Source organism: Pristis pectinata, chromosome 19 (genome assembly GCF_009764475.1).
Source record: "Pristis pectinata isolate sPriPec2 chromosome 19, sPriPec2.1.pri, whole genome shotgun sequence".
NCBI lineage: Eukaryota > Metazoa > Chordata > Chondrichthyes > Rhinopristiformes > Pristidae > Pristis > Pristis pectinata.
The window spans coordinates 23,707,166-23,731,838 of NC_067423.1; the positions used below are offsets into that span (position 1 = coordinate 23,707,166).

At 38.9% G+C, this 24,673-nt stretch overlaps 1 protein-coding gene across 2 annotated transcripts; it reads left to right on the forward strand.

Annotated features, from left to right (window-relative positions):
- Positions 1–3,859: 3,859 nt before the first annotated feature.
- On the forward strand, positions 3,860–24,028 carry mlc1 (modulator of VRAC current 1). Of its 2 annotated transcripts, XM_052033805.1 has the most exons (12): positions 3,860–3,961; positions 4,047–4,237; positions 4,703–4,792; positions 5,620–5,673; positions 5,766–5,867; positions 12,258–12,359; positions 12,760–12,831; positions 15,751–15,867; positions 16,555–16,611; positions 19,877–19,999; positions 20,461–20,628; positions 21,173–24,028. In XM_052033805.1, the coding sequence occupies exons 2-12, from the start codon at positions 4,058–4,060 to the stop codon at positions 21,245–21,247; spliced, it is 1,140 nt and encodes a 379-aa protein (XP_051889765.1). In that variant the 5' UTR covers positions 3,860–3,961; positions 4,047–4,057; the 3' UTR covers positions 21,248–24,028. The 2 variants fall into 2 exon arrangements, with proteins under 2 accessions (XP_051889765.1, XP_051889766.1); XM_052033806.1 differs by lacking the exon at positions 15,751–15,867.
- The last annotated feature ends 645 nt before the right edge of the window (positions 24,029–24,673 follow it).

The window sequence follows — 24,673 nt, forward strand, 5'->3', positions numbered from 1 at the left end:
CATTCTAGTTTGGAGGAAGTTGCAAAGATGTTCATTACCTGATTCCAAGGGGAACAAATCACATGTCTGATTATCTGTCGTTATAGTCCCAGAGCCAACTGAGTGTAACTAGAATATCAGTGCTGGGGATTTTGGCCTAGAAGAGAAGATTGGCATTGGGTCACTCTTCCTTCTTGTGACTGTGGAGGATTTTGCAGAATCAGCACAGGTGTTATCTTTCTTGTGCTTTGAAACACCTACTGCAGTTCAGATGTCAGATGCACATAGGAGGACAGGGATTACTGCTGCCTGGTAGACCATGAGACTTAATCTTCAAGTACTCTTTCCCTTACTGTCTATTATCTCCATCAATATGACCCCAAAGCATAAGCATTAACAGAAGTGTTGCCGCAAGGAGATCAACATCGAAGCTTGCAAGGACTCCACAAAGGTAGCTCTACCCAGACAGTGTTTCACAATCTGTCAACTCCCAGACTACAGAAGCTGCAGAGTGTCCACAGTATGTGGGCTGTCCTGAAATCTGCTATAATTAGCACCTGTGAAGAGACTCTTGTTTTTGTACCAAGAAGAACAAGGAATGGTTTGATAAGAATGAGCTAATTAATTACAAATACAAGGTGTCCTGGGCTGGAAGCTCCACTGTTTCCCAAGGGAAAAGAAAGCACTCCACAGGCACAAAACACATGACCTAAACAAAAGCTGAGGGATGGAGAGATTGCTGGAGGCTCAGTAACTTGCTGACAATCATGACATACATGGGTTCCTCAGCACTCTCAAGACATCTACAGCCCAAACACCAGTGTCTCATGTAACTGAAAGCCAAGAACTGGGTGAACATATCAGGGACACCCAGACAGTCAATGCCTTGTGGAAGGAAGGCTGCCTCAATTGTGACTGTCCTTCTCGTAAGTGCCCTTGACTCCATCCAACAGCAACCTAGTTTGACCAGCATTCCCACCTTTCTTGACCTACTAGAAATTGAAAAGGTCACATCCCAACCAGAAAATAACAAGGTCTCAGGAGCAGGTGGTTCACCCATAAATCCACAGTCTCACTGTTCACATCTGGGAAGAGGAGATGTCAGAACTGAGACTATCTTCAAGAAAGGGGATGTTAGACTATGGTAACTACAGGGAAAATCACTGCTGGGGTCCTTCTCAACCCAGTGCTCCCAGTGGACAAAGAACTGCTTCCTAAATTGCTGTGTGGATTCTGTCCATCCAGAGGCACTGTAGTCATGATCTCAGTTATGTATTTATACAAAGGACATATGGATGTATTGAAAAAAATAATACAGCACGGAGACTATTTGACTGATTGTCTGCACCAAATCTTTGAAGGTACGTTCATTCCAGTTAATCTTGCTCAACAGCTCATTCCTGTATCTCCTTAAAATAGTTATCCAGTTCCCTATTGAAAGCTATCACTGAATCTGTTTTCCAATGTTGCCTCTCAGTTTTTGCCGTTCATCTTAAATCTGTTCACATTGGTTATTGACTATTACACCATTGGAAACTGTTTATCATTATTCATTCTGTCTCTACCTAACATGATTTAAAACTCTACTATTTCATCCTCTTTTGGTTTTCTTTGCACTAAGGAGAACAACATTAACTTCTCCAGTCTATTTATGTAATTGTAATCCTTGATTCTGAGATCTATTCTGGCAATTCCCTTTGGTACCCTTTGGAGACTAGTACTCCAAATGGAAGGAAACTAGTGTTTTCAACATACAAACTGGTAGATTTAGCATATACTGTATACTGCTCTATGCCTCTTGCTATGGAACTGCTTTTAATTGATCTGACAACTTGAGACATAATCTCCTTTGTACTATTAAGCTGACATCATTTATGTCTCACATTTTTCTGCATTATCGTACACTGTAACTCATAGACAGGACTTCAATTTTTGTTGCCCTCTCTTCCTTGTAGAAGTGTAGAATCAGAATCAGAATCAGATTCATTATCACTGACATATGACGTGAAATTTGTTGTTTGAGGCAGCAGTACAGTGCAAAGACATAAGATCTATAAATTACAAAAATAAATAGTGCAAAAAAAGGAATAACGAGGTATGTTCATTGGTTCATGGATCGTTCAGAAATCTGATGGCGGAGGGGAAGAAGCTGTACCTGAATCATTGACTTTGGATCTTCAGGCTCCTGGACTTCCTCCCCGATGGTAGTAACAAGAAGAGGACGTGTCCTAGATGGTGCGGGTCCTTAATGATAGATACTGCCTCTTGAAGATGTCTTCATTGCTGGGGAGGTTTGTGCCTGTGATGGAGCTGGCTGAATCTATAACTCTCTGCAGCCTCTTGTGATCCTGTGCATTGGAGCCTCCCTTCAAGGCTGTGATGCAACAAGTCAGGATGCTCTCCACCATACATCTATAGAAATTTTAAGAGTCTTTGGTGATATACCAAATCTCCTCAAACTCCTAACGAAGTAGAGCCGCTGGCGTGCCTTCTTCGTGATTGCATCAATGTGTTGGGCCTGAGATAGATTCTCTGAGATGTTGACACCCAGGAACTTGAAGCTGTTTACCCTTTCCACCGCTAACACCTCAATGAGGACTTCTGCATGTTCTCCTGACTTCCCTTTCCTGAAGTCAACAATTAATTCCTTGGTCTTGCTGACATTGAGTGTGAGGTTGTTGTTGTGACACCACTCAACCAACTGATGTATCTCACTCCTGTACGCCTCCTCATCGCCATCTGAGATTCTACCAACAACAGTGGTGTCATTGGTGAATTTATGGATGGTGTTTGAGCTGTGCTTAGCCACACAGTCATGAGTGTAGAGAGAGTAGAGCAGTGGGCTAAGCACACATCCCTGAGGTACACCTGTGTTGATAGTCAGCGACGAGGATTGGCAATCTGCACTGACTGTAAGGAAGTACTTAGCACTTAAGGAAGTCCCCCTATAAGGAATACTGGAACGTCCCCGTCACCCATTGCTCCATTGCATTTCTGCCAGCCAGCCACTGACTCCAACATAACCACCCAGATCCCTGCCAGTTCATTGAAATTAACTCTCCTCAAGTGCCCTTATTCTAGGTTTCTCCTTGTTCTTGTCAAGTGATCTAAACCTTCCGATATTGTGATCATCATTTCACAAGTGTCCTTCACTGTAACATTCGCCTCTTGATCAGCTTTTGGGCCCCTTATGGCTGGACCTAGCAGCTGGTCTTTTTAGTGCTGCAAAATATATATGATTTGTGTCAAGTATTCCTGTAATTGAGGCTATTTGTAACAAGTGCTTTGAAAAGAAGCACATTGGTACTTCTTTTGTCTTTGTAGAAATTCTCAAAGCACTAGTTGTGCTGGAAGACTCTATTTAGCCTAGCACGACTTGTTAAGAAATATAGTGAAAATGCTTCTCTAGCAACATTCAAGAGGACATTCAGTAATAACATTTGCAAAATGGTTGAAAAATTCTGAAGTAACTCATGCTTTTGTCTATCCCTGTGGGCATTAATCACCAGAGTGTCCAACAAAGATGTGTCTTGCACGTTCATACATTTTGCAGCCAAAACACACAGGATAACACAACTGCAATTACATTATTTTTTGGCAGTCTGGGCAGATATGCAATGTGAAGACACACATATACTTCAGCTATAACAATTTCATCAATTGTCTGGTTTCATTCAATGTTAAATACGTGCATGTATAAAGTTTTGAATAAGTAAAATAAGTTCAGTGGAGATCCTGTTCCGGGCTTTTCAGCTCATTTAAATTCAGGATGCACTCCACTCTCCTGGCACTAATTCACTGTTTCTGAGCTGCAGCTTTGTCTGCAACTTGAATGGATTATGCCCAAAGCCAAAGTTGATGAGCAAACTTTTCAAAAGAAGCCCACTGCACTGTAAAATCTTCTGGAGCACTTTGCGTGAGCACAGCACACTGGTGCACAACACTGAGATTGCTGTCACTTGCAGTTTTGCTCGTCAAAACGGTAGTGAACTTACCTTTGAAACAAACACTTATTTTTCTTCTTATGAACTATCCCCATGCCTGTGACTAATGTCTTTTTGTTACAGCAAAAAGGAAAATGACCAAGGAAGATAATTACAAAGAAGAGTTTGGCTATGATAAAATGTCTACATTGGAAGGAGTAAAACAGGACAATGGAAGTTACAACACCGACTTTCAATCTAGTGATCTTCAGCTGGACAGAAAATGTCATACTTGCTTTCATCACAGGGGATGGATCTACAGTCTGATGATTGGGGTAAATGTACCCATGTAAATTTTTGTGTAAAATAAATCTGCTCTGAGTAAACGAATGTGTACAAACTCAAAGCAATGGTAATATGCAAATATGATGTTTCATGAATAATTTACCAGGAACATGGGAAGTGGAATGCATTAGTAACCTAAGAAGGCTGTTTTATTTGAAATACTGTAAATGAATGACTAGATTAAGCAATAATATTTGCAATAAGACAATTAACAATTACTACATGGGAAAGAAAGCCTTAGTAAGTGGCAAAAAGATTTTGTTGTTCAAAATATTTTGCAATATACTTGTTGTGTTTTTTATTTAAATGTTGTAGGCAATGTATTCCGGGATGTTTCATGTTGCTTCCCTTTTGGCATGATAGTAATCACCAGTATGGTTCAGAAGTTGTGATTTTATTGTTACTGTAAGGTGCTTCTGCATCAGGTAAAAATCATACTTCAAATTGTATTACAGAGTTGCCTCCTGATAACTACTGGCTTTTCAGTTTATCTGGGAAATGTATTTCCTGATGAAATGGACTACTTGCGTTGTGCAGCAGGTTCAGTAAGCACCTTTTCAATGTGATTACTCTTAGATTTTTGTCTTAATTCTGCTTAGTTGAAAGTATAATTTAGCAGAGAATGATATTGTTGTAAAAATATTTAAGCTATGTGTAAATTTGAATTTTAACTTCTTGGTCAATCGAAATGATTTCTTTCATGGCTATTTTTGAAATAATTTATTTGCATTAAGAGTTTGGTTTTAATATTCATTGGATTTTTTAGTATGTAAATATCCTTTATAATGTAAAATGATGCTTATTAAGTTTAGAATGTTAAAGAAATCAAAATTCCTTATCTAGTTTTGGTGCCATAGTAAATTAGGAGCTAAATTCCAAGCGAAGTTTATTCTTTGCTGCTCCAGAATATGCTTTCTCTCTAACTTCATAAAAACAATCTCCTTGAGAAATTTCCCACTTCTTGCTACTGCCTTTCTTATGAGTTCTCTGGGTGTGACAATTTCTGCTAATTTAAAAATAGTGATTATATGGATCTGTGTTAGGAGTGTTCCAGACTCATTTCAATTCAACCTTTCCAGATGGCAGTGTGTATGTGAGAGGGAGAGAGTGAGAGCACAAAGAGATTTTTGCTCCATCTACATATTCTTCCAGAGACCCAGGGTTTATATGAAAAATATAGGATAATGAAAAATGTAGGGAAAAAGTATAGAACAATCTGTTTTCAAATATGCTCCCAGTGAAAATTAACATGAAATATTTTTCCACTTAAGTTGCTTTTATTTTTGGGCATTTATTGTACACGTGATAATGGTTTGAGCACTTGTTTCTGTTCTCTTGAAACAATTATTTCAATTGATATTTTCCTTCCCAGTGTATTCCTGCAGCAGTTGTCAGTTTTGCTACAGCTAAGAGAAGAGTTAATACGGTAGGTACATTATTACAAGCTACATTTTGATATTTGTAATCATATTGATTAAAGAGTAAAATTGCAGAATTTTAAATAATTATTTTCTTTAGTTACCACACCTCCAGCTTCTCTTTATCTCCACATTCACGATCACGACAACGTGCATGATTTGGTATGGGTGCAAACTGCTCCTCAATCCAGCTGCGTTAAATGTAAGTTAACTTGTAATTTCATGTACTTTTTATTAATGAATAATTGTTACAGTTATTTAGCTAATATTATTTGATCAAGGATGGAAAGATATAAACCAACAAAGATTCACAACCTTTCTTTTGAGGTTTGGTGCCGTATTTCTCTAAATATAAAAGTCTTTCTTTTATTCTGTGTTTGTTTTTAACTATTAATTCATGACATGCAGCCAACAATGACAAAGCCAGCATTTATTGCCCTACTTAATTCCAGTTAAAAAGGCATTAGTGAGCTGCCATCTTGAATTGTTGGAATCCACAGTGCTGTCGGTTGGAGAGTCCAGGATTTTGATGCAGCAACAATGAAATGATGATTATGTATTTACAAGGTAATGAAATGATAATTTGGAGGGGACTTGAAGATGATTTAGCTTCCTTGAATCTGCTGGCCTTTAGTTTAGGTGGCAGTTGCTGTGGAAGAAGCTTTGGTGAGTAACTGCAGCCTATTTTGTAAATTGTGCACATTGTAGCCACAGTTTATTGGTGATAGAGGAAGGGAATGTTTATTGTGGAAGACTGATGCTAATCAACTGGTCTCCCTTGTTCTGGACATTGCTGAGTTTCATAAGTGTTGATGTAGCTGCTCTCCAACCTTCAGTCACACTCCCGATTGGTATTGGTATTGGTTTATTATTGTCACTTGTACTGACGTACAGTGAAAAACTTGTCTTGCATAACATTCATACAGATCAATTTATTACACAGGGCAGATATTGAGTTAGTACAGGGTGCATTGAGGTAGTACAGGTAAAAACAATAACAGAGTACAGAGTAAAGTGTCACAGCTACAGGGAAGTGCATTGCAGGTAGACAATAAGGTGCAAGGTCATAACAAGGTAGATTGTGAGGTCAAGAGTCCATCTCACCGTATAAGGGAACTGTTCAATAGTCTTATCACAGTGAGATAGAAGCTGTCCTTGAGCCTGGTGGTATGTGCCCTCAGGCTCCTGTATCTTCTAGCTGATGGGAGAGGAGAGACGAGAGAATGACCCTGTTGGGTGGGGTCTTTGATTATGCTGGCTGCTTCACCAAGGCAGCAAGAGGTATAGACAGAGTTTATGGAGGGAGGCTAGTCTCCGTGACACACTGGGCTGTGTCCACAACTCTCTGCAGTTTCTTGTGGTCCTGGGCAGAGCAGTTGCCATACCAAGCTGTAATGCATCCAGATAGGATGCTTCCTATGGTGCATTGATAAAATTTGGTGAATGTCAAAGGGGACATGCCAAATTTCTTTAGCCTCCTGAGGAAGTAGAGGCACTGGAGAGCTTTCTTGGCCATGGTGTCTATGTGGTTTGACCAGGACAGGCTATGAACAGGACAGGATGTAAACTCCTAGGAACCTGAAGCTCTCAACCCTCTCGACCTCAACACCGTTGATGTAGACAGGTGCATGTGCACTGTCCCCTTTCCTGAAGTCAATGACCAGCTCTTTTGTTTTGCTGACATTGAGGGAAAGGTTGTTGTCATGACACCATGTCACTAAGCTCTCTATCTCCTTCCTGTACTCTGACTCATCATTATTTGAGATATAGCCTACTACGGTGGTATCATCTGCAAACTTGCAGATGGAGTTAGAGCTGAATCTGGCCATGCAGTCATAAGTGTATAGGGAGTAGAGTAGAGGGCTGAGGATGCAGCCTTGTGGGGCACCAGTGTTGAGAATAATCATGCCAGAGGTATTGCTGCCTATCCTCACTGATTACGGTCTGTTGGTCAGAAAGCAGATGATCCAGTTACAGAGGGAGGTGTTGAGTCCCAGGTCTCAGAGTTTGGTGATGAGTTTGCTTGGAATTATAGTATTGAAGGTGGAGCTGTAGACAATAAACAATGGTCTAACATAGGTGTCTTTACTGTCTAGATGCTCCAGAGCTGAGTGTAGGGCCAGGGAGATGATGTCCGCTATAGATCTGTTACGGCGGTAGGCAAATTGCAGTGGGTCGAGGTTGTCTGGGAGGCTGGAGTTGATGCGTACCTTGGCCAGCCTCTCGAAGCACTTCATGATGGTGGATGGTGGACTTGCGTGTTGTAGATGGTGGTGCATGGAAGATTCATTCTATATTTGGTCAAGTTTTGTGTTTATGGAAAAAATGGTTGCTGGAGTTTCACTGTTAAGTATCTGGAATATTCTATATTGAGTATCTATAGAGTCATTGGTCAGATCGTGCTGACCCAGTGTCTTTGCCCCAGACCATCACTTGTGGACATTGCTGACCCAGTGTCTTTGCCCCAGACCATCCCTTCCACACTCATTCTTACTTGAGCAGGATATGGATAGCCTATCTTGCTGGTTCTTGAGTCTAGCTGCATTTTCTGGAGGGTGACCAGGGCTCAGACGGCTCTGTGTAGAGACTTTGGCTCTGAGGGCCCATGACAACTAGCAAGGTTTGAGACAGGACCTTGAGAGCTGTAAAACCTTCCATTGATTTTAATTATTTTTAAACATCTCTGACACTCAAAGACATTTAAAAACAAATTAGATTGAAGTAAATTAGATCTGGTTTTCTAAACATTATTGTTTACTTAAAATACAAATAATTCAAACTTAAAGTTACAACAAAATAAATTAAAGAAAAATAATTTATCTTCCACTTTGTCTCCTAAATCTTTGCCAAGCAATCCCCATTGAAGTTAAAGATGTGGTCTCGCTCTAACTGAAAAAGGATTCAGGAATCCCAGCAGAACTGCTGCTGAGCTGGCTTAGTTAAAGATCTTGGAGATTACAGTGATATTATTTGTAATGCAGTGTGATAGCATTAATCCTCTGAAATATATGCGAGTAGATTCAAAGTAGCACATGTTCAATCCTGATTTCTGGTGCCGTCTGAGGGAAGTTTGCACATTCCCCACGTGAATGCACGAGTTTCCTCCAGGTGCCTAGGTTTCCTCCCACATCTTAGAGACATGCAGGTTAACTGGCCATTAAAATTTGTCCCTAATGTGTCAGTGAGTGATGGAATCTGGGGGAAGTTGATGGGAATGTGGGGAGGATAAAATGGGATGAGTGTAAATGGTGCTTAATGGTCAGCATGAACTTGGTGTGTGTTCCAGCACAAGGAGCAACTGCATCCCAAGGCTGAAGGCTCTGTTTCTGTGCTGGATGACTCTATGTCCCTCCGTGACTGATCTGTCATGTGACAACTGCTGTAATCTGGGATGGGGGAATGCAATTTCAATTGTAACATTTAAAACAGAGCTAGATAAATATCTGAAGTGAAGAAAGAAATAAGAGTAAAAAATCAGGAGAGTAATGTCGACCGAAGAGCTGGCAGAAGTTCTATAAGTGGCTGCCTTCTGTGCTATGAATACATCTAATAGATATTATGGATGTTACAAGATTTGGACATCAAACATTGAATGTATATCTGTTAGGAAATATACAGGTTCTTATAATTTCTTTTGATGTAATCATCTCCTGGAGGAAAATACATCTTCCTTGACTTCCCTGTTTCCAATGTTGTCTCAATTGGCCACATTTTCCCAATACCTCAGAAGATAATCCTGGATTTAAAAGATGAGTGATTGACTTTCATGCATCTGAACAAGCAATATAATTTCCATCTTAACTTGGGATCATTTTGATTTAAACTGATCCCGAATTAAAATTTGAATAAAGTGAAAAATATTTTTTTCCTTTTATTGTGATTGTAGTTTAGTGTTACAAAATCTATAGCATATGAAAATTCATCATTATTCTCTGCTCCAGAAGATCCTGCTTTTTTCATTCAATCAACCAATCTTTAAATGCAGCTTCTGGAAATTAGTTGGATGAACTCCATAAAATGGTGGATGTAGTCAGCAAATGAAAGGACTGATTGTTCAAAGTTCATTTGCGAACTTTCGTCACTGAGCAAATGGCAGATTAGACTTTCTGTTTAGAGCAATGTTTGTTACACTTGTATTTATAATGACAAACATTCTACCATCTCTTTTCAAGAAATTTATTGCAGTCTTTTTTAATAAAGTCAATTAATGGTGAAGGTGAGATGCTACAATTAAACTCCAAAGTAATAGGTGGGGTCTGCACACCTAAAAGTCAACAAACCAATGTGTATGTGGCATTAATCTTTAAATAACATAAACTATATTCCAGCGATGTTTCAGTCACGTTGCAAGCTCTGATTGCATTATTTATTTCCTTTGTATGAGGCTTTTCAGTTCACATAATTAGTTTCTTGTGTCCACAAGTTCTGTTTTCAATTTCAGGGACAGTTGCCAGCTAAGGTAGCTCATTCTCATTTTCACACCCACGATTTTCATGCAGTAGCACATTCTATTATTTGAAAATGCAGACTTTTCAGAACCACACCTTGCACTATGCAGTAAAATACTGCACTAAAGAGGTGGCACTTGTTCAACCACAATCAAATTCAATCATGCAAATTTAGACACTGCCTGGAACTATCTTGATTAAAAAGCAAATCATTGATAGGAATCCTCTGGATCTGAAGCTTTTATACTTAAATATCTGGTCCTTTTGCAGGATTGTAATGCTTCATACAGAAAGCTGATATAATGTTGGGAGGTCAGCTTAGTTTAATAAGGATATATTTCTTGTACATAATTCTTTGCCTCATACACACAGTTTGGTGAGTGTGCAAGGTAGGACATCTGGTATTAACTAATTTTAAACATTACTCAGAGCTATAACAAGAGATATTTATGAACAAAATTAAGTCTTTCAATAGTTTGAAGTTGGATGTTAATATCAATTGTTATCAGTCAAAACTAAGAAAAAACAAGGTGATGAGTGTTGGTGGATGTTCACTTAGCTAGTTTTAGGAACAGTGCAAATACAATGGAATGAGGAATCCATCTCAGCAATACATGTAATGTTATCAACTGTAACTATCCCGTACAAGGACCAACTGCATCCCAAGGCACACGCCAGTCAAACAGTACCTTTCTCCTGCCACTCGGCAAGTGAGTAGTTAAAGCAAATGGTTAGGTAACAGAAGGCAGGGGATACAAGCTGGACTGACACAAACAAGAAAATTCTGGGATCACACATCAGTTGGGCAGCAATTGTGGAGGGAGAAACAGACAGTTTCAGGTTAGTGATTCCCATTAGAAATAGAGATGAAATAAGAGAAAATTGGAGGGGAGGAAAGAATAAAATGGAAAGTCTCTGTAATCTCTTTGATCCCCACAGGATATCAACTGGATATCACTGCTCCCCTGAGAATCACCAGATTTAATTGCCGCATGGTTGGTGGTTGTAGTTTCAGCCGCCAAGCCTCTAAGTTCTGTAACTTCTCTGCCTTTCCTCCTTTAGGATGCTGTTTAACATCTACATCTTTACCAAGCTGTTAGCCTTATTTTTCTTTATGTGGCTTTGTTGTTTCTAAATGCACCTGAGAAGCATTTTGGAACATCTTTGCTGTGCTAAAGATGTTATTTGACTGAAATTGTTATTGCAGTAAAAACAATTCCATGGTGCTATTCAAAGACAAGAAGGATTCTCCTGGACTCCCAAGCAACACTTATTCTTCAACCAATAAACCTGATAAAAAAATACAAATTGTCTCAATGATGCTTGTGGAACCTTACTGTGTACAATTGGCTGCTGAATTTGTCTACACTTAAGCAGAAACTACATTTCAAAAATATGTCATTAGTTCGCCAACACCGTGTGGTCTTCTATGTAGAAGGTACCTTTGAAGATACAGTATAATTGCAGTTCATTTTATCTTTCTTTCAGTTGAAGCAGCCTATACCCAATGCAAATAGTGTTTTGTTCCACTTTGGGCACCTGTGCATGCCACTTTGTGCTTTTGATGTAAATGACACAAGTGCTGCTTGTACCCGTTAATATGGTCATGAACATTTCGGTTGACGTTGAAGCTCAGCAGGTTCTGACTGGGTCCCAGTGTCTTTCTCTATCACTAATCATGTTTCAGTTTTCTTAACCATAATACAGAGAAGTGCAAAAGGCACAAGGCTCTGATGTATCTTGGAGTATTTTTCTATAGCATTATGGCTTATTATATCATTAAAACCCAAAGTACACCTCATAATTGATGAAGAAACTGTAATCAACACACCCTGTGCAGGTGTATAGGATCATTAACTGCAGATGGGAACATACACCAGAGTTGCAGATGATGTCACAAAACTGCAAAACCTGCACAAATTCCACAGTTCAATCTTTTAGATGGAATGGGTTTTACATTTACTGAATAGAAAGCTGCACCATTACTGGTGCTCTCTTAGTTATTGCAAGCCTTTATAGGATAGTTTTGGTCAATTTGAAATTCTGGGTAGTACACCCTAAGATTCACACAGAATTTTAATTAAAAAAGAAAACAGTTTGCTCATCTATTGTTTGCATAATTTATAATTTACTTTCTTTCACAGATAAACTTTAACTTGGTTTTACTTGTAATTTTGGAAATTCTCATGGCAAGTAAAGTCATCTTGTCAGCAAGATCCGACACTAAATGCTGCAAGAGAAAGAAAGTAAGTATTCCAGCTGTAATGTTTAAATTTTCAGAGAAATATATATTTTAGATGAAGCATTGATTTTCAATTTAAGAATAATATTGAATTGCATGTGTGTACCATTTTTCAAATTCATGCAATTAATTAACATAAACCATATCTAGAAGCTTCTTTTATTGTCAAATTCTAACAGTCAAAACAATTATAACAGCTTTTGTGCAACTAAATTAGGTACCAGATTTTTAAATATTTACAACCGTTTTCTTATGTTTGTAGAGATACATACTGACACAAATGATTATTATGTTGCTTTGTATAGAGTAACGGTGGTGAAGTTTCTGAGACTTGATTTTCTTTTTTGTTTGGCGCTTGCATTCTCATTTTATATTAGTTAACCACTTATAAAATCTGTCTGCAGGTGTTGTCATACAATGAAACAACATTCTTTTGTCACATAAAATTCCCATCTCGTACTCTGAAGTCTTATTCGGTAAGTAGATAATACTAAGTATCTATAAAGTTCAAAAGTGATGTTTTGCTAATTATCATTTTTGGGAAAATCAAATCATCAGAGTAATTTCCAGTGAGGTGTCACCTGCTGGGTATTCAAATAGTTAGTGTCACAAATTTATTTTTTTCTTTGTCATATTAGAGATACTAACCCTTCCCTCTGCTCAGGACTGTGACTGGATAGTGTGATGTAATGTCTGTTACTATGAGATGGGGAAAGGAGGGGATGAATAATCATGAGCTGCAGATGTATATTGTACAAAGAAGAGGTAGACAGCTAGCATCTCTCCACTTTCTTCCAATGCGACTTTCAAGGAATCATTAAAAGGCAGACAGATTCTAGAGAAACAAAGGACTGCAGATGCTGGAATCTAGATGAAGAAACAACAAGATGCTGGAGGAAATCAGCAGGTCAGGCAGAATCCGTGGAGAAAAGCAGACAGTCAACATTTTGGGTCAGGACCCGTCTTCAGGACAGACTCTAGTAATTACTTGAACTTCTGATTGAAACTATGGTATCACACAAATCTGGAGGATAGAAGCTGGTCACTCTGGCCAACTCTTTCCCAATCCAATAACTTGTTCCTATTTGTTCCTATGTCACATTTCTTTCTCCCTCAAGTGTAAATCAAGCTTCCTTTCAAGTATGTCATTGCTTGAGCTAGATTCCGTTACGGAAAGGTTGCATCTAATGGTTATTTGCTCAAAATCATCAAAATTATGTCCAAGGGAGAATAAGATCATGGGGAGCAGAACAGATACACAATTTCTGATTCAAGTACCCAGTACCTCTCACAGCTTGCCGTATGTGCGTAGTGTATTGACATGTTGCACAATGAGCAAATCATTAAAGTCCGGAGCTGAGGCCAGCATAGATCAACTGTGATCATATTAAATGATGGGACAGGATTGAGTGCCCTGCTGGTCTACTCCTGCTCCTATGCTCCTGTGTTCCGATTTCATAAAAGATATTTATGAGATATTGTTCAGATCATGCTTTTACATTGATATTTTCCAACTAAGGCAGCCGTGCAATACAAAATACATAAATATTGAATTAAAATCATGTTTTCCTTTAAAGTCGCAAAGATCAGCATGGGCATTAACGAAGATCAGTGTACCCACGACACCTTCTTGAGTAAATCCCAGTCTTAGTTATTGCTATTAACTTCAGTTCTTGTCACTTTATGTGTAAGGAGTTCATCCTAAATTCTTTAATTGATTTGTCTGTCTTGTATTATATCCATTTATTCTGGCCTCACCCACAGGTGGAAACAATTCCTCAATGTTCATGAAACTGAATCCCTTCCTAATGTTGAAGCTCTAAGCCAAGTGAACATCAAGACAAAAGATATCCCTTTGAACATGCTTTTTACCATTTAGTGTAGGACCAGCTTATGTGGTTTACCATCAAATTTATATTTGATATTGCACCTGGCAAATGCCTAGGGACTGTGATATATCAATGGAAATTGTTGTTAGCCACATATATCTAGAAATTCTAGTGCAACCACTTGGATGGGCAGGATAGGTATTGCTTGGCTGCTGTAAGTATTCACCACTTCTGACAGGGCATTGAATTCTTTTGCAATGGAAAGTACGCTGGTCAGGACTGAGGCTGGGTCTGAGGATGGGAGTTGGGGAGAGGGCCTAGGGATGAGAATCAGGGTCTGGTACTGGGAGATCTTCACCAAGGGTAAGGACTGGTGTGAGGGAATGGGCTACATCAACAAGGAGTGGGCCCAGGGGTGGAGATCATGAATAGCCAGGGAGGTGGCAACAAGTTTGTGGCCTCCAATAGGAGGGGCTTGGGGATTCTCTAGGTTGGAAGGGTTGTCATATTGAAGGGATCTGGGTCACGGAGGTTGCGGGTGCGGGAGGTTGAATGTCAGTGGATTGAAGGATTGATGATTTAACACCTTCAGAGGTATTGTGTGTCTGATTGATCGAGGCCTTGTGGGGTTGGGATCAAAATCAGGGAAATTGGAGGTTGTCAGTTCCATGTGTGGAGGTCTAGGAGAATTAAATGTAATTAACTGACTTACAGGGTCTCAGAGCATTGATGCATTAGTGCAATGTGCTTGTCATGGGACTAGTTGTGGGATGGTTGCTCAGGAGACAATGCAGTTTAATTTGCCCCACAGTAGTCCGGGAGGAGTGTTGCACGGGCAATGTCCTAACCCAATGCTCAACTGATTTGAAAGTTGTATAAGGCATGCAAGGGTAGCATGTCCTGGGTAGTGCTCAGCTGAATTTTGAGTGGGGAGACACCTGGAGGTGGTTGTTATTGTGTTACTTTCCATTGTATGAATGAGTTTCTAGACCCTAATCTTCCATTTTCTGGAGAATTTTCCAGAAAGAACCTTATTTGGCTGAATCTTTCAAATAATTACATTCTTTGAATACAGCTAACATACCTGCTGAGTGTGAACTGCTCCAACATCCTTTGGTAGTATGGAGTCCAGAACCTCATAGGAATTGGATGAAATTTCCATATGTGGACTTCTGAGCCCCAATCAATTAAATTTAGTTGTGAGACACACTAGCGTCTCTGCACTACTTTGGCACCAAAATCAGGGATTTATCATGTTCTTAAGTTTAGGTTTTTAAAAACCTGTTGAAGTTTGAAGGGGGTTGAAGGAATGAAGTTACACCAAGGCTATGGAAAGGAGAGATGCATCTTCAGAGGATAAACTTTTGCAATCTAATTATAATGGCTTGGGTAATCCAGTCAGCAATGAGTGAATGATACTTGCCATTTACGTATCATACTCAGAGCTCTAAGGTGTTAGGCCTAAAGCTGTTAGGAATAACACCATGAAATAACACAGCTCCTTTTTAAACAGCAGGAATAAACAGTGTAGCGGCTGTGAAAACTATGTCAATATTTTCTCTGCAGGTGGTTGAAGTGATTGTGGCAATTTGTGCAGTGTTTGGTGGAATTATTGCTCTAAACATGGGTGCCCTAGTTCCTGGACCTTACCTCTCTGTGACATTCTTTTGGATTTTGGCTGCAGTAAGTCAACCTGATGATTAATGGCAGTTTATAACTGGAATTGGGGGAAAAGTGATGTTACGTTCAAAATATTCTTTCCATTCCTGTAAACTACATCAGCTCTTTCCAATTCAGACAGCTGTTTTGGTGGGAATGAAACTGTGAGCATATCTATTAACTAAACATTCAAAAATTAGATAAGGTATATTTATTAGTCACGTGTACATTGAAACAGACAGTGAAATGCATCTTTTGTGTAGAGTGTTCTTGGGGCAGCCCGCAAGTGTCGCCACGCTTCCAGCGCCAACATAGCATGCCCACAACTTCCTAACCTGTATGTCTTTGGAATGTGGGAGGAAACCAGAGCACCTGGAGGAAACCCACACAGACACAGGGAGAATATACAAACTCCTTACAGAGTACAGATAACTCCTTACTATGGAGAACTTTCCTCCTTCTGTCAGAATGGGATCCAATAAGGAAAACCACAGTGTACATATACAGTAATTGGTGATATAATCATGTTGACCTGACAACTTTCACTAAGGCCATGCTGCAAGTTCTAGGAGACCCACTGGTATACCTTTGCACCATCCAGGGGCTATATCTGTGTACAGATTTTCCTAACTTCTGTTTTCAGGAAATTTCACATTCAAACAAGTTCTGGTGTACTGTTCACAACATTCTTGATATGATTGTTTCTTCCAGTGTTTTCCTGGTGCTATTGCAAGCCATGTTGCAGCAGAATACCCCTCCAAGTTCATGGTAAGTAGAAACATGAGATAAATTTCAATGATTCAGCTGCTTTATTTTTATCATAAGATTACCTTGAGGAACAGAGTATGTTATCTGTTATAACAGGTTGTGTGTTGTATGTATCCAGCTACATAAGTGGAAGACCAGCACCCTGGAGTCAAAGCTGATGGGTTTCAAATTTGGGAATGACCTGCAGGCCTGACTAGTGACGTCTGAAGTGTAGTCATCATTTGGGCCCTAGACTTTGGACCTCCCAGAGATGGTGAACTGTAAGCAGTTATGGGCAAACGTAATGGACAAAAGGGTTTTTGAATGCCAGTGGCAATGATTAAAGGAGAAGAATCAGAGTGGGATGACAGGATGGGAAGGGGTTTAGATCGTACCATTGCAGAGAATGTAATGGTCAGTGGAAAGGTTGATTTCTCTTGGAGTTCTACAGGGATTGCCAGCTCATGCCATCGCCAGTGGTCATTCTGGGAAATAAGTCTGCTGAGCATGTTCGGCTGCTTCATTCATTGCATTGGAAAGGGACAGCTTTAAGCCTAAACTTCAGCAATTCACATTTCTTGAATTCATTGATTTATTTTAAATGATTCATAGAATCATCACAGAGTTATAGAAACATACAGCACAGAAAAGGGCCATTTCCCCCCACCTTGTCCATGCCGACCATGATGCCTCCCTACGCTAATCCCATTTGCCTGCATTAGGCCTGTATCCCTTTTCACCTTTCCTGAAGCAACCCCCACGTTACAGTCATTCGAGTTCTGGAAATTCACCCTTAGGAAATTCACAAATTACTACTTAAAAATCTGAGATATGGAATAAAATTCATTAAACTATCTTACTTTTATCTGATCTGCATTTAAAAGTGTATGTCTCCACTCAAACTGAAGGCTGGAAGATGATAAAGTGGAGGCACAAGAGGTTGCTATTGACCTCCACCCTGGCTCTCCCCACCTGGCTCCATCTGCCCTTTTTACCTCTCTCCTTGTCTGTCTCACCATCCAGCCTTCAGTTTGTTTTTTGCTAACCAGCAGCTGCAGTACTTTTATTACTGTCGAGATAAAAACATCTTGTGCAATGCCCCTCTACTTACAACATTAGATTCAATGGGAAATAAAGTTTTGCATCCTGGAAAATCAAACACAGATGGTTTTCCAGAAATGCAACCCTTCTGTAATGCAGGGATCACCTGTACTTGTCCAAGCACCTTTCAAACATGGTAATTGTATCTGCCTTCCCTACCTCCTCTGGCACCTTGTTCCAGATATTTACCACCCTCTGTGAGAAAAACCCATCTTTCAGATCTCCTTTAAATTTCTCCCCTCTCACCTTAAACCCATGCCCCCAGTTCAAGATTCCCTGCCCTTGGAAAATGACTCTGACTATGTATCCTGTCTCTACCCCTCATAATTTTATAAACCTCTAGAAGGCCTCAGCCTCCTAGGTTCCAGTGAGAATAAACCCAGCCTATCCAACTTCTCCTTATAACGACAGCCCTCCATTTCAGGCAACATCCTGGAGAATCTCGTCTGCACTCTCTCTATTGCTTCTACATCCATCCTGTAGTGTGGTGAGCAGAACTGTACACCATCCTCTATGTGCAGTCTAAACAATGTCTGCAATATGATGTCCCAACTCTTACACAAAAATACCTTTTTCACCACCCTTTTCACCTGTGTCGCCACTTTCAGGGAGCCATGGAATTCCACCTCAAGGTCTCTCTATACCACAATGCTACTAAGGTCCCTGCCATATGTCTTATCACATCTTGACCTCCCAAAGTGCATTACCTCACACTTGTCTGGATTAAATTCCATCTGCCACCACTACATCTGACTTTCCAGCTGATCTATGTCCTGCTGTACCCCTAGACAGCCTTCTTCACTATCTATGACTCCAACAATTTTTGTGTCATTTGCAAACTTATGAATCATAACATCTGCATTCTTATCCAAGTCATGTAATAACAAAGGTCCCAGCACTAAATCTTGTGGTACACCACTCATTACAGACTTTCAGTCAGAATAACACCCATCTACCACTACTATCTTCCTCCTTTCATCAAACCAATTTTGGATCCACTTTGCCAACATGCCTCAGATCCCTTGTGCCTTAACCTTCTAGACCAGCCTACTATATGGCACCTTGTCAAAAGTCCATGAAAGCGATGTGTCCTGCTCTGCCTTCATCTGTTTTCTTTGTTATCTCCTCAAAACCACCCCCCACCCTCCCAGCAGCTGCTCTCAACCTACCCCTCCCAGGTCCTGCCTTACACTGTCGAAATCCACCTTCCCCCAGTTTAGGGTCCTAACGAGGACCTACTTTATCTTTTTCCATGATTAACTTGAAGCTTACTGAAAAATGAAATATGATTTCCAAAGGGATATGCAATGTTTTAAATGATAATTTTCTAAATTTTTATTAGAATGTTCCATCTTTCATAACATTTGAATGTTTGATGAATGTCAGAGACTTAGCCATCTGTTATTATGATTCTGCATGATGTAAGACTGGGAGCCTGTGGTATGTATGGCTGCACCAATTGAGTTGGAACCAGGCTTAGGACAAGGTGGTTGTTAGATGCTGTAACAGGTAGGGGAGTAGTGGGTGTGGGCAGTTCACTATTTCCAGGAAATTCAGAGCCATTTTTTTAAGTCAAGCCATTGAAAATAAACCTAATTTATATTAATAGCCTTTGAACACTTCAGCCTACTTCTGTAGATTAAAAAAAAAGTCCTAGATAGTTTGGAGAATTAACCTGGACCAGATGACAGGTATAAAGTTAGCACTGGGATTTGCATTCCTAAAGCACACTTCAGCTGTGTCACTAGATCTGCATGTACTAATTAGCTTATTTCAGTCAGACTTCTGAGCTCTTTGAAAGAGTACCTTGATGAAAGTTCACTGTTTTTAAACCAAATTATGACAATAAAATTAACAAAAAGGGAGGTTTGATTTTTGTTTAAACAAACTGCAAAACATCTTGCAACTTGTTATTTTATAAAAAACAGTTCCCTAACATGGCAAATGTAATAAACACGTGAATATGTGAAACTCGACAATTTTCAAAGTCAAAGGTTCTGTAGTTTCTAATCATTGTTGTATATGTGAATGATAAATCACGATTTTAATGTGATTATCTGCACTGTAAATAGACTATATTCCACATATAATTTACATCATATTGGATTTGTATCTTGGCAAATAAAAGAATATCCTGCCAGTGCACCATTTAATCACTGTGGATATCTGTTTTGTTTATGTTTAGATAGAGGTCTTAATTGCAATGAGCAGTGTCACAACGCCAATGCTGTTCACTGCCTCTGGCTATCTATCCTTCAGTATTATGAAGTTCATTAACATCTTTCGGCAGAATTCAACAAGTTTGCTTGTAAGTATGTCAACTGAAGGGAAAAGCATCTTTTATTATTGTACTTTTTAATTCATTTTAGCATAATTTGTTCCAGATCACGCCTCTAAGTATTAAAGTGTTAGATATTTTATAGGTAAATTCAATTTTGAATGGTTTTCTCAAATTAGCCTCTTCAAAATATACAATGGAGCTGAACATATTTAAGGTATCTAATAAACTCCTGCTATCTATGCAGTACAATTCATTTCCATATTTTGAAGAGGAGTTTATTGTTCCATTTGCTTTTGGGATCCGAACTGAGAGAGTTATAGCACATGTGTTTATTGGTTGAACCTTGTATTTCACAGCTCTCCAGAGTTTTTACTTGCATTTGCCTATTTTTAATTCTGAGATGGAAAAAATAATTGTTACTCTTTCTGAAGAATTACTCCAGTTAAAAATTCTTTGTAATGTAAATTTCTCCAATTTTGTTATTGCAGCAGTCTTATGATATTCTGGTATTTGTTCTGATGCTTCTGTTGCTGGTTCAGTCCAGTCTGATGCTTGCCACAATTGTCCACTGTGTGAGCTACAAGATGCAGCTTAAATATTATGAGTCAACATGGAATATGTCAGTTTTCCAAAAGGAGAGCTGTAAGACAGTTGAGGCAAGTATAAAAATGCACAAATAAATTCACAATAAATCAAAGCCAGGATTTTCTTCTTGGCAGTTTATGACAGGAAGGTGAATATAGAAGAACTATCTTTGCCCAAATACTCTATCACGGTTTGTTTCTAGCACTTCTTGATTGAACAGTTGATAAGGGATATTCTAACATTTCTGTTCATAAGATATCTTATTATATTGAATAAGCTGAAATTAATAAAATATTTTTCTGCATTTACTAATATTACAAGTAAAACAATCCTGTCAAACTATTAATCCAAAAGCAAAATACTGCAGATACTGGAAATCTGAAAAAAATAGAAATGCTAGAAATAGCAGATCGGGAAGCATTTGTGGAGTTAATGTTTCAATATGAAAGGTTATCAACTTGAAATGTAAGCTATGTTTCTCCCTTCACAGATACTGCCTGAGCTGCTGTGTATTTCCAGCATTTCTGTTTTTATTTCAGGCCGACTTTTGGCTTCTTTGTTTCTCCATTTTATTATTGTTACAACCGGTTTAAAATAACTATACTTCTTACCTAGATACCCAAATCTGCCACAAAGGACTTTGATAAAGATAAGGCATGGAAAGCAGTCATGGTTCAGATGGTGCAGTAGCAACAAGCTGTTTCTTGGATGAGCCTTCAAATTATAGCACAAACAATTGACATGTAATTTCTTTTTTATCCATTGGTCATTTCTGAATATGACATACCATCCAATGAGAAAGCTTTAGGGAAACATTGTAAATAATATAATTTTTGTTCAATTAATTTAGGATTTCTGTATCAGACTGACATTAACACATGGATCTGTATCTTTAAAAATCTAGTTTCACTTGAGTTAACTGCAAAATAACATTTTCTACAATATTGTTCTAATTTACACTGTAACAGATTTTTATTTAGGTTCAATTTATATTGTGTACTGGAATAACTGGAAATATACTTTAGCAATGATGAACATTAATTGTGTTTATTGGTGAAAAAAACAGCAACAAAACTTGACACGGAAGTACAAATCAGCATTATGATATTCAGCATTAATTGACATCGGCTTAGCATGCTATATAGTTGTCCATCTTTTTTGCAAATTTGCAATCTATTTCAGTTAGTTAAGAATGAACAGTTTTGAAAATAAATTACAACTTGCTGAAAAGTTTACTCTTGAGGATTTGTTTGAGCTCTCAAACCAGCTGAGAACCTCAACATCAGATTCTTTAAGTATACTTTGATTAGCCCAGCTTGTGGTGGATGTAAAACTTAGCATGAGAGAAGCAGGAGAGTTGTGGGAGATTTCAATCTTGGCATGGATGGATGAGGTATAAACAAAAACCTTTTATTTCATGCAGCATACAGCTCACCTCTGCTCTCTCAGCCCACTCTCAACTGTGATATAGAAAACAACATTTTTGTACATTTTTTTGGGACAAAGAACACAACTTCAATGTGTAACATTTTACTTGCAATCTAAGAGCTAATCTGTGTACAGAGAACTGTGTGATTGGTAACTTCGTCCCTTACTGTCCCTCACAGGTGGACCACATAGAAACCCTCTTCACCCTCCCGGGGTCTGGTGGTCTCATCTGTTAGGTATTTCTGATATTAGGCCAAATTACTGTTATCTCTGCTCCTGTAATAACCAATGACTCCTCTGCTGAGACCCTAGTTGGAGATGTCTTAGAGTGGAGCCACTGGTGTGTATCCTACTACAGCCAGCCGGTTACTGTCTCTGTTTCTTCCAATGCACTGCAGCTGAGACCTTGGCCTTAGTAAAGCTGAGAGGGTGTTACTGGGAGTATTGTCTCTTATCCCATGAAGCTGTCTGCTTTGGTGCCAGCTTGCAGTCATGTCTGACCTTCACTTCAGCAGCAGGCAACTGAACCTTTCTTAGTCTAATGTACAAGGTCATCTTAACTCTTGATTGCCTGTGCAGATGAAATACATGTCAATTTGTCCCCTCCCACCTGCTCTGATATTCATAAGATCATGGCTGATCTTTTATGTCAGTCCCACTTTTCTCCATTTACCCCATAATTCTTGATTCCCTTAATATCCAATCACTATCCTATCTTTGCCTTGAATGAACTCAGCAATGAGCCTCCATAACTCTCTTGGGTAGAGAATTCGAAAGATTCACTACCTCTCAGTCCTGAATGGCTAATCCCTTATTAACCCCTCAAGTCTTGTAAAAATTAAGAGCCTTTCAATGAGATCACCTCACCTTCTTTAACCTGAAGAGAGTATAGGCCCAATCTGTTTAAACAGCCCTCATAGTTTAAACCTTGCATCCTAGGAATCAATCTAGTCAACTTTGTTACACTTCCTCTATTGCAAGTATATCCTTCTTTGGATATGGAGACCTATCTTGTACACAATATTCCTTATGTGATCTCACCAGGATCCTCTATTATTGCAGTAAGACTTAGCCACTCTTCAAATTCTCTTGTGATAAAGCCAATGTATCATTTGCCTTTCTGATTGCTTGCTGAAATTTTGAGTGATCCACTACGTGCAGAACCACCTCCTTCAAGAACTTGGATTGCAGGTGATCAGGTTTTAGCGATTTATTGGCTTTCAATTCCACTAATTTCTATTTTTTAGCTAATACTAATTTCTTTCAGTTCCATATTCACTCTAGACCTAATGTTCTCCACTGTTTCTGGGAGGTTTCCCATGTCATTTTCCATGAACACAACATACATTTTTACTTTCTTTGTAAAAACTCTGAAACATTGACACAGTCCCTGCCCTGTCCCTGGTGATTTTGGACGGGAGCACTAGCTGTTCAAATTAAGGCCTGTTTGAGAATCACAATGTGGCATCCTCTGACGAGAAGTTATGGATTTGTTTTTTTCATTCAATTCCTGACCATGATATCAATTCCTGACCATGATAAGCTTGTGTTGTGATCCCTATTACTAAGGCTGTCTGTATAGTACTTGGGTTACTTCCCATCACATTCCTCATCCTTTCATGATTCAAGTCTATGATTTTTTTGACATTCTCTGGTGAAAAGTCATGGATTTGTTTTAGTGGGGGGGGTGGGAGGGGGAAGAATATTGGTGGTGGGGGCAGAGAGAATTTTTATGCCAATACTGTTCTGTCCATTCTGGAAAACAGACTGGTAGGAGACAAAAAATAGCTCCGTGTGTTGTAGCTGTACATAAAAGATGATAACTAGAATGAAAAAAATAAGCATTTTAATGCCCTTAGTGTCCATTGGAGTCCCTTGTCTTTCAGTTTTTACAGTTTGTAAAGTTGATGATACTTTATTTTACTTCATTGGTTTATCTAAATTGTTATGTGATTGCTTAATGATCATGTATATTCTGTAAACTCTGATATTTTGAAGGCATGCTTTATTCAGGGTCCAATAAAATAATTTGATTAAGCTCTTTCCACATCTCAATTCTGTCTTTCTAAAGCTGTAAAGCATATTTGTGATATTATTCAATCCTTGATCGCGATAAGCATGTGTTGTGGTCCCTGTAACTAATTGTGTTTGTATTGTATTGTGATACTTCCCATCTCATTTCTCATCCATCGGTGATTGAAGTCTATAATCATTATCTTTTTCTAGTTGGTCTTAAGCCCTGGTCTCAGACAGAGTCCAACCTGTCAGCTTCTCCCTCACTGCTCTTTTAGCTATTTGTCATGCTGGCATGTTGAATCAAGTGCTATTTTTGGAATTTTTTATTTTGGAAGTTCTTGCCAATTTTTCACCGATGCCCAGATGGTATCCTAGTGTGAAACCTATGAATTTTTTCCCTGCTTGGTGGGTTTATTGATGGTATTGCATGCACATTTTTGTCTACATTATCTCATTGCTTAGCTAGCATCTTATCTGCTATTTCATTGCTGCAGTGCTTTGGGTGAAATGTAGAGCATCATGTTGTGTTTTTTTTCTGTCTCCTCTTTCTCTCCCATTTTCCTTTTCCCTCATTTATTTCACTTCCTGATATTAGCTGTAGATATGTACACATTTCTGAACTGGAATTGGTATGTGCCTTTTTATGCACATTTCAAATCTTGCAATTTATAT

Bases quoted from the DNA above. Each gene is read 5' to 3' on its own strand.
- mlc1 (XM_052033805.1), top strand. From the start codon at position 4,058: ATGACCAAGGAAGATAATTACAAAGAAGAGTTTGGCTATGATAAAATG. The intron at 5,674-5,765 runs GTAGGTACATTA...TATTTTCTTTAG, and splicing joins CTAAGAGAAGAGTTAATACG to TTACCACACCTCCAGCTTCT. The intron at 5,868-12,257 runs GTAAGTTAACTT...TTTCTTTCACAG, and splicing joins TCAATCCAGCTGCGTTAAAT to ATAAACTTTAACTTGGTTTT.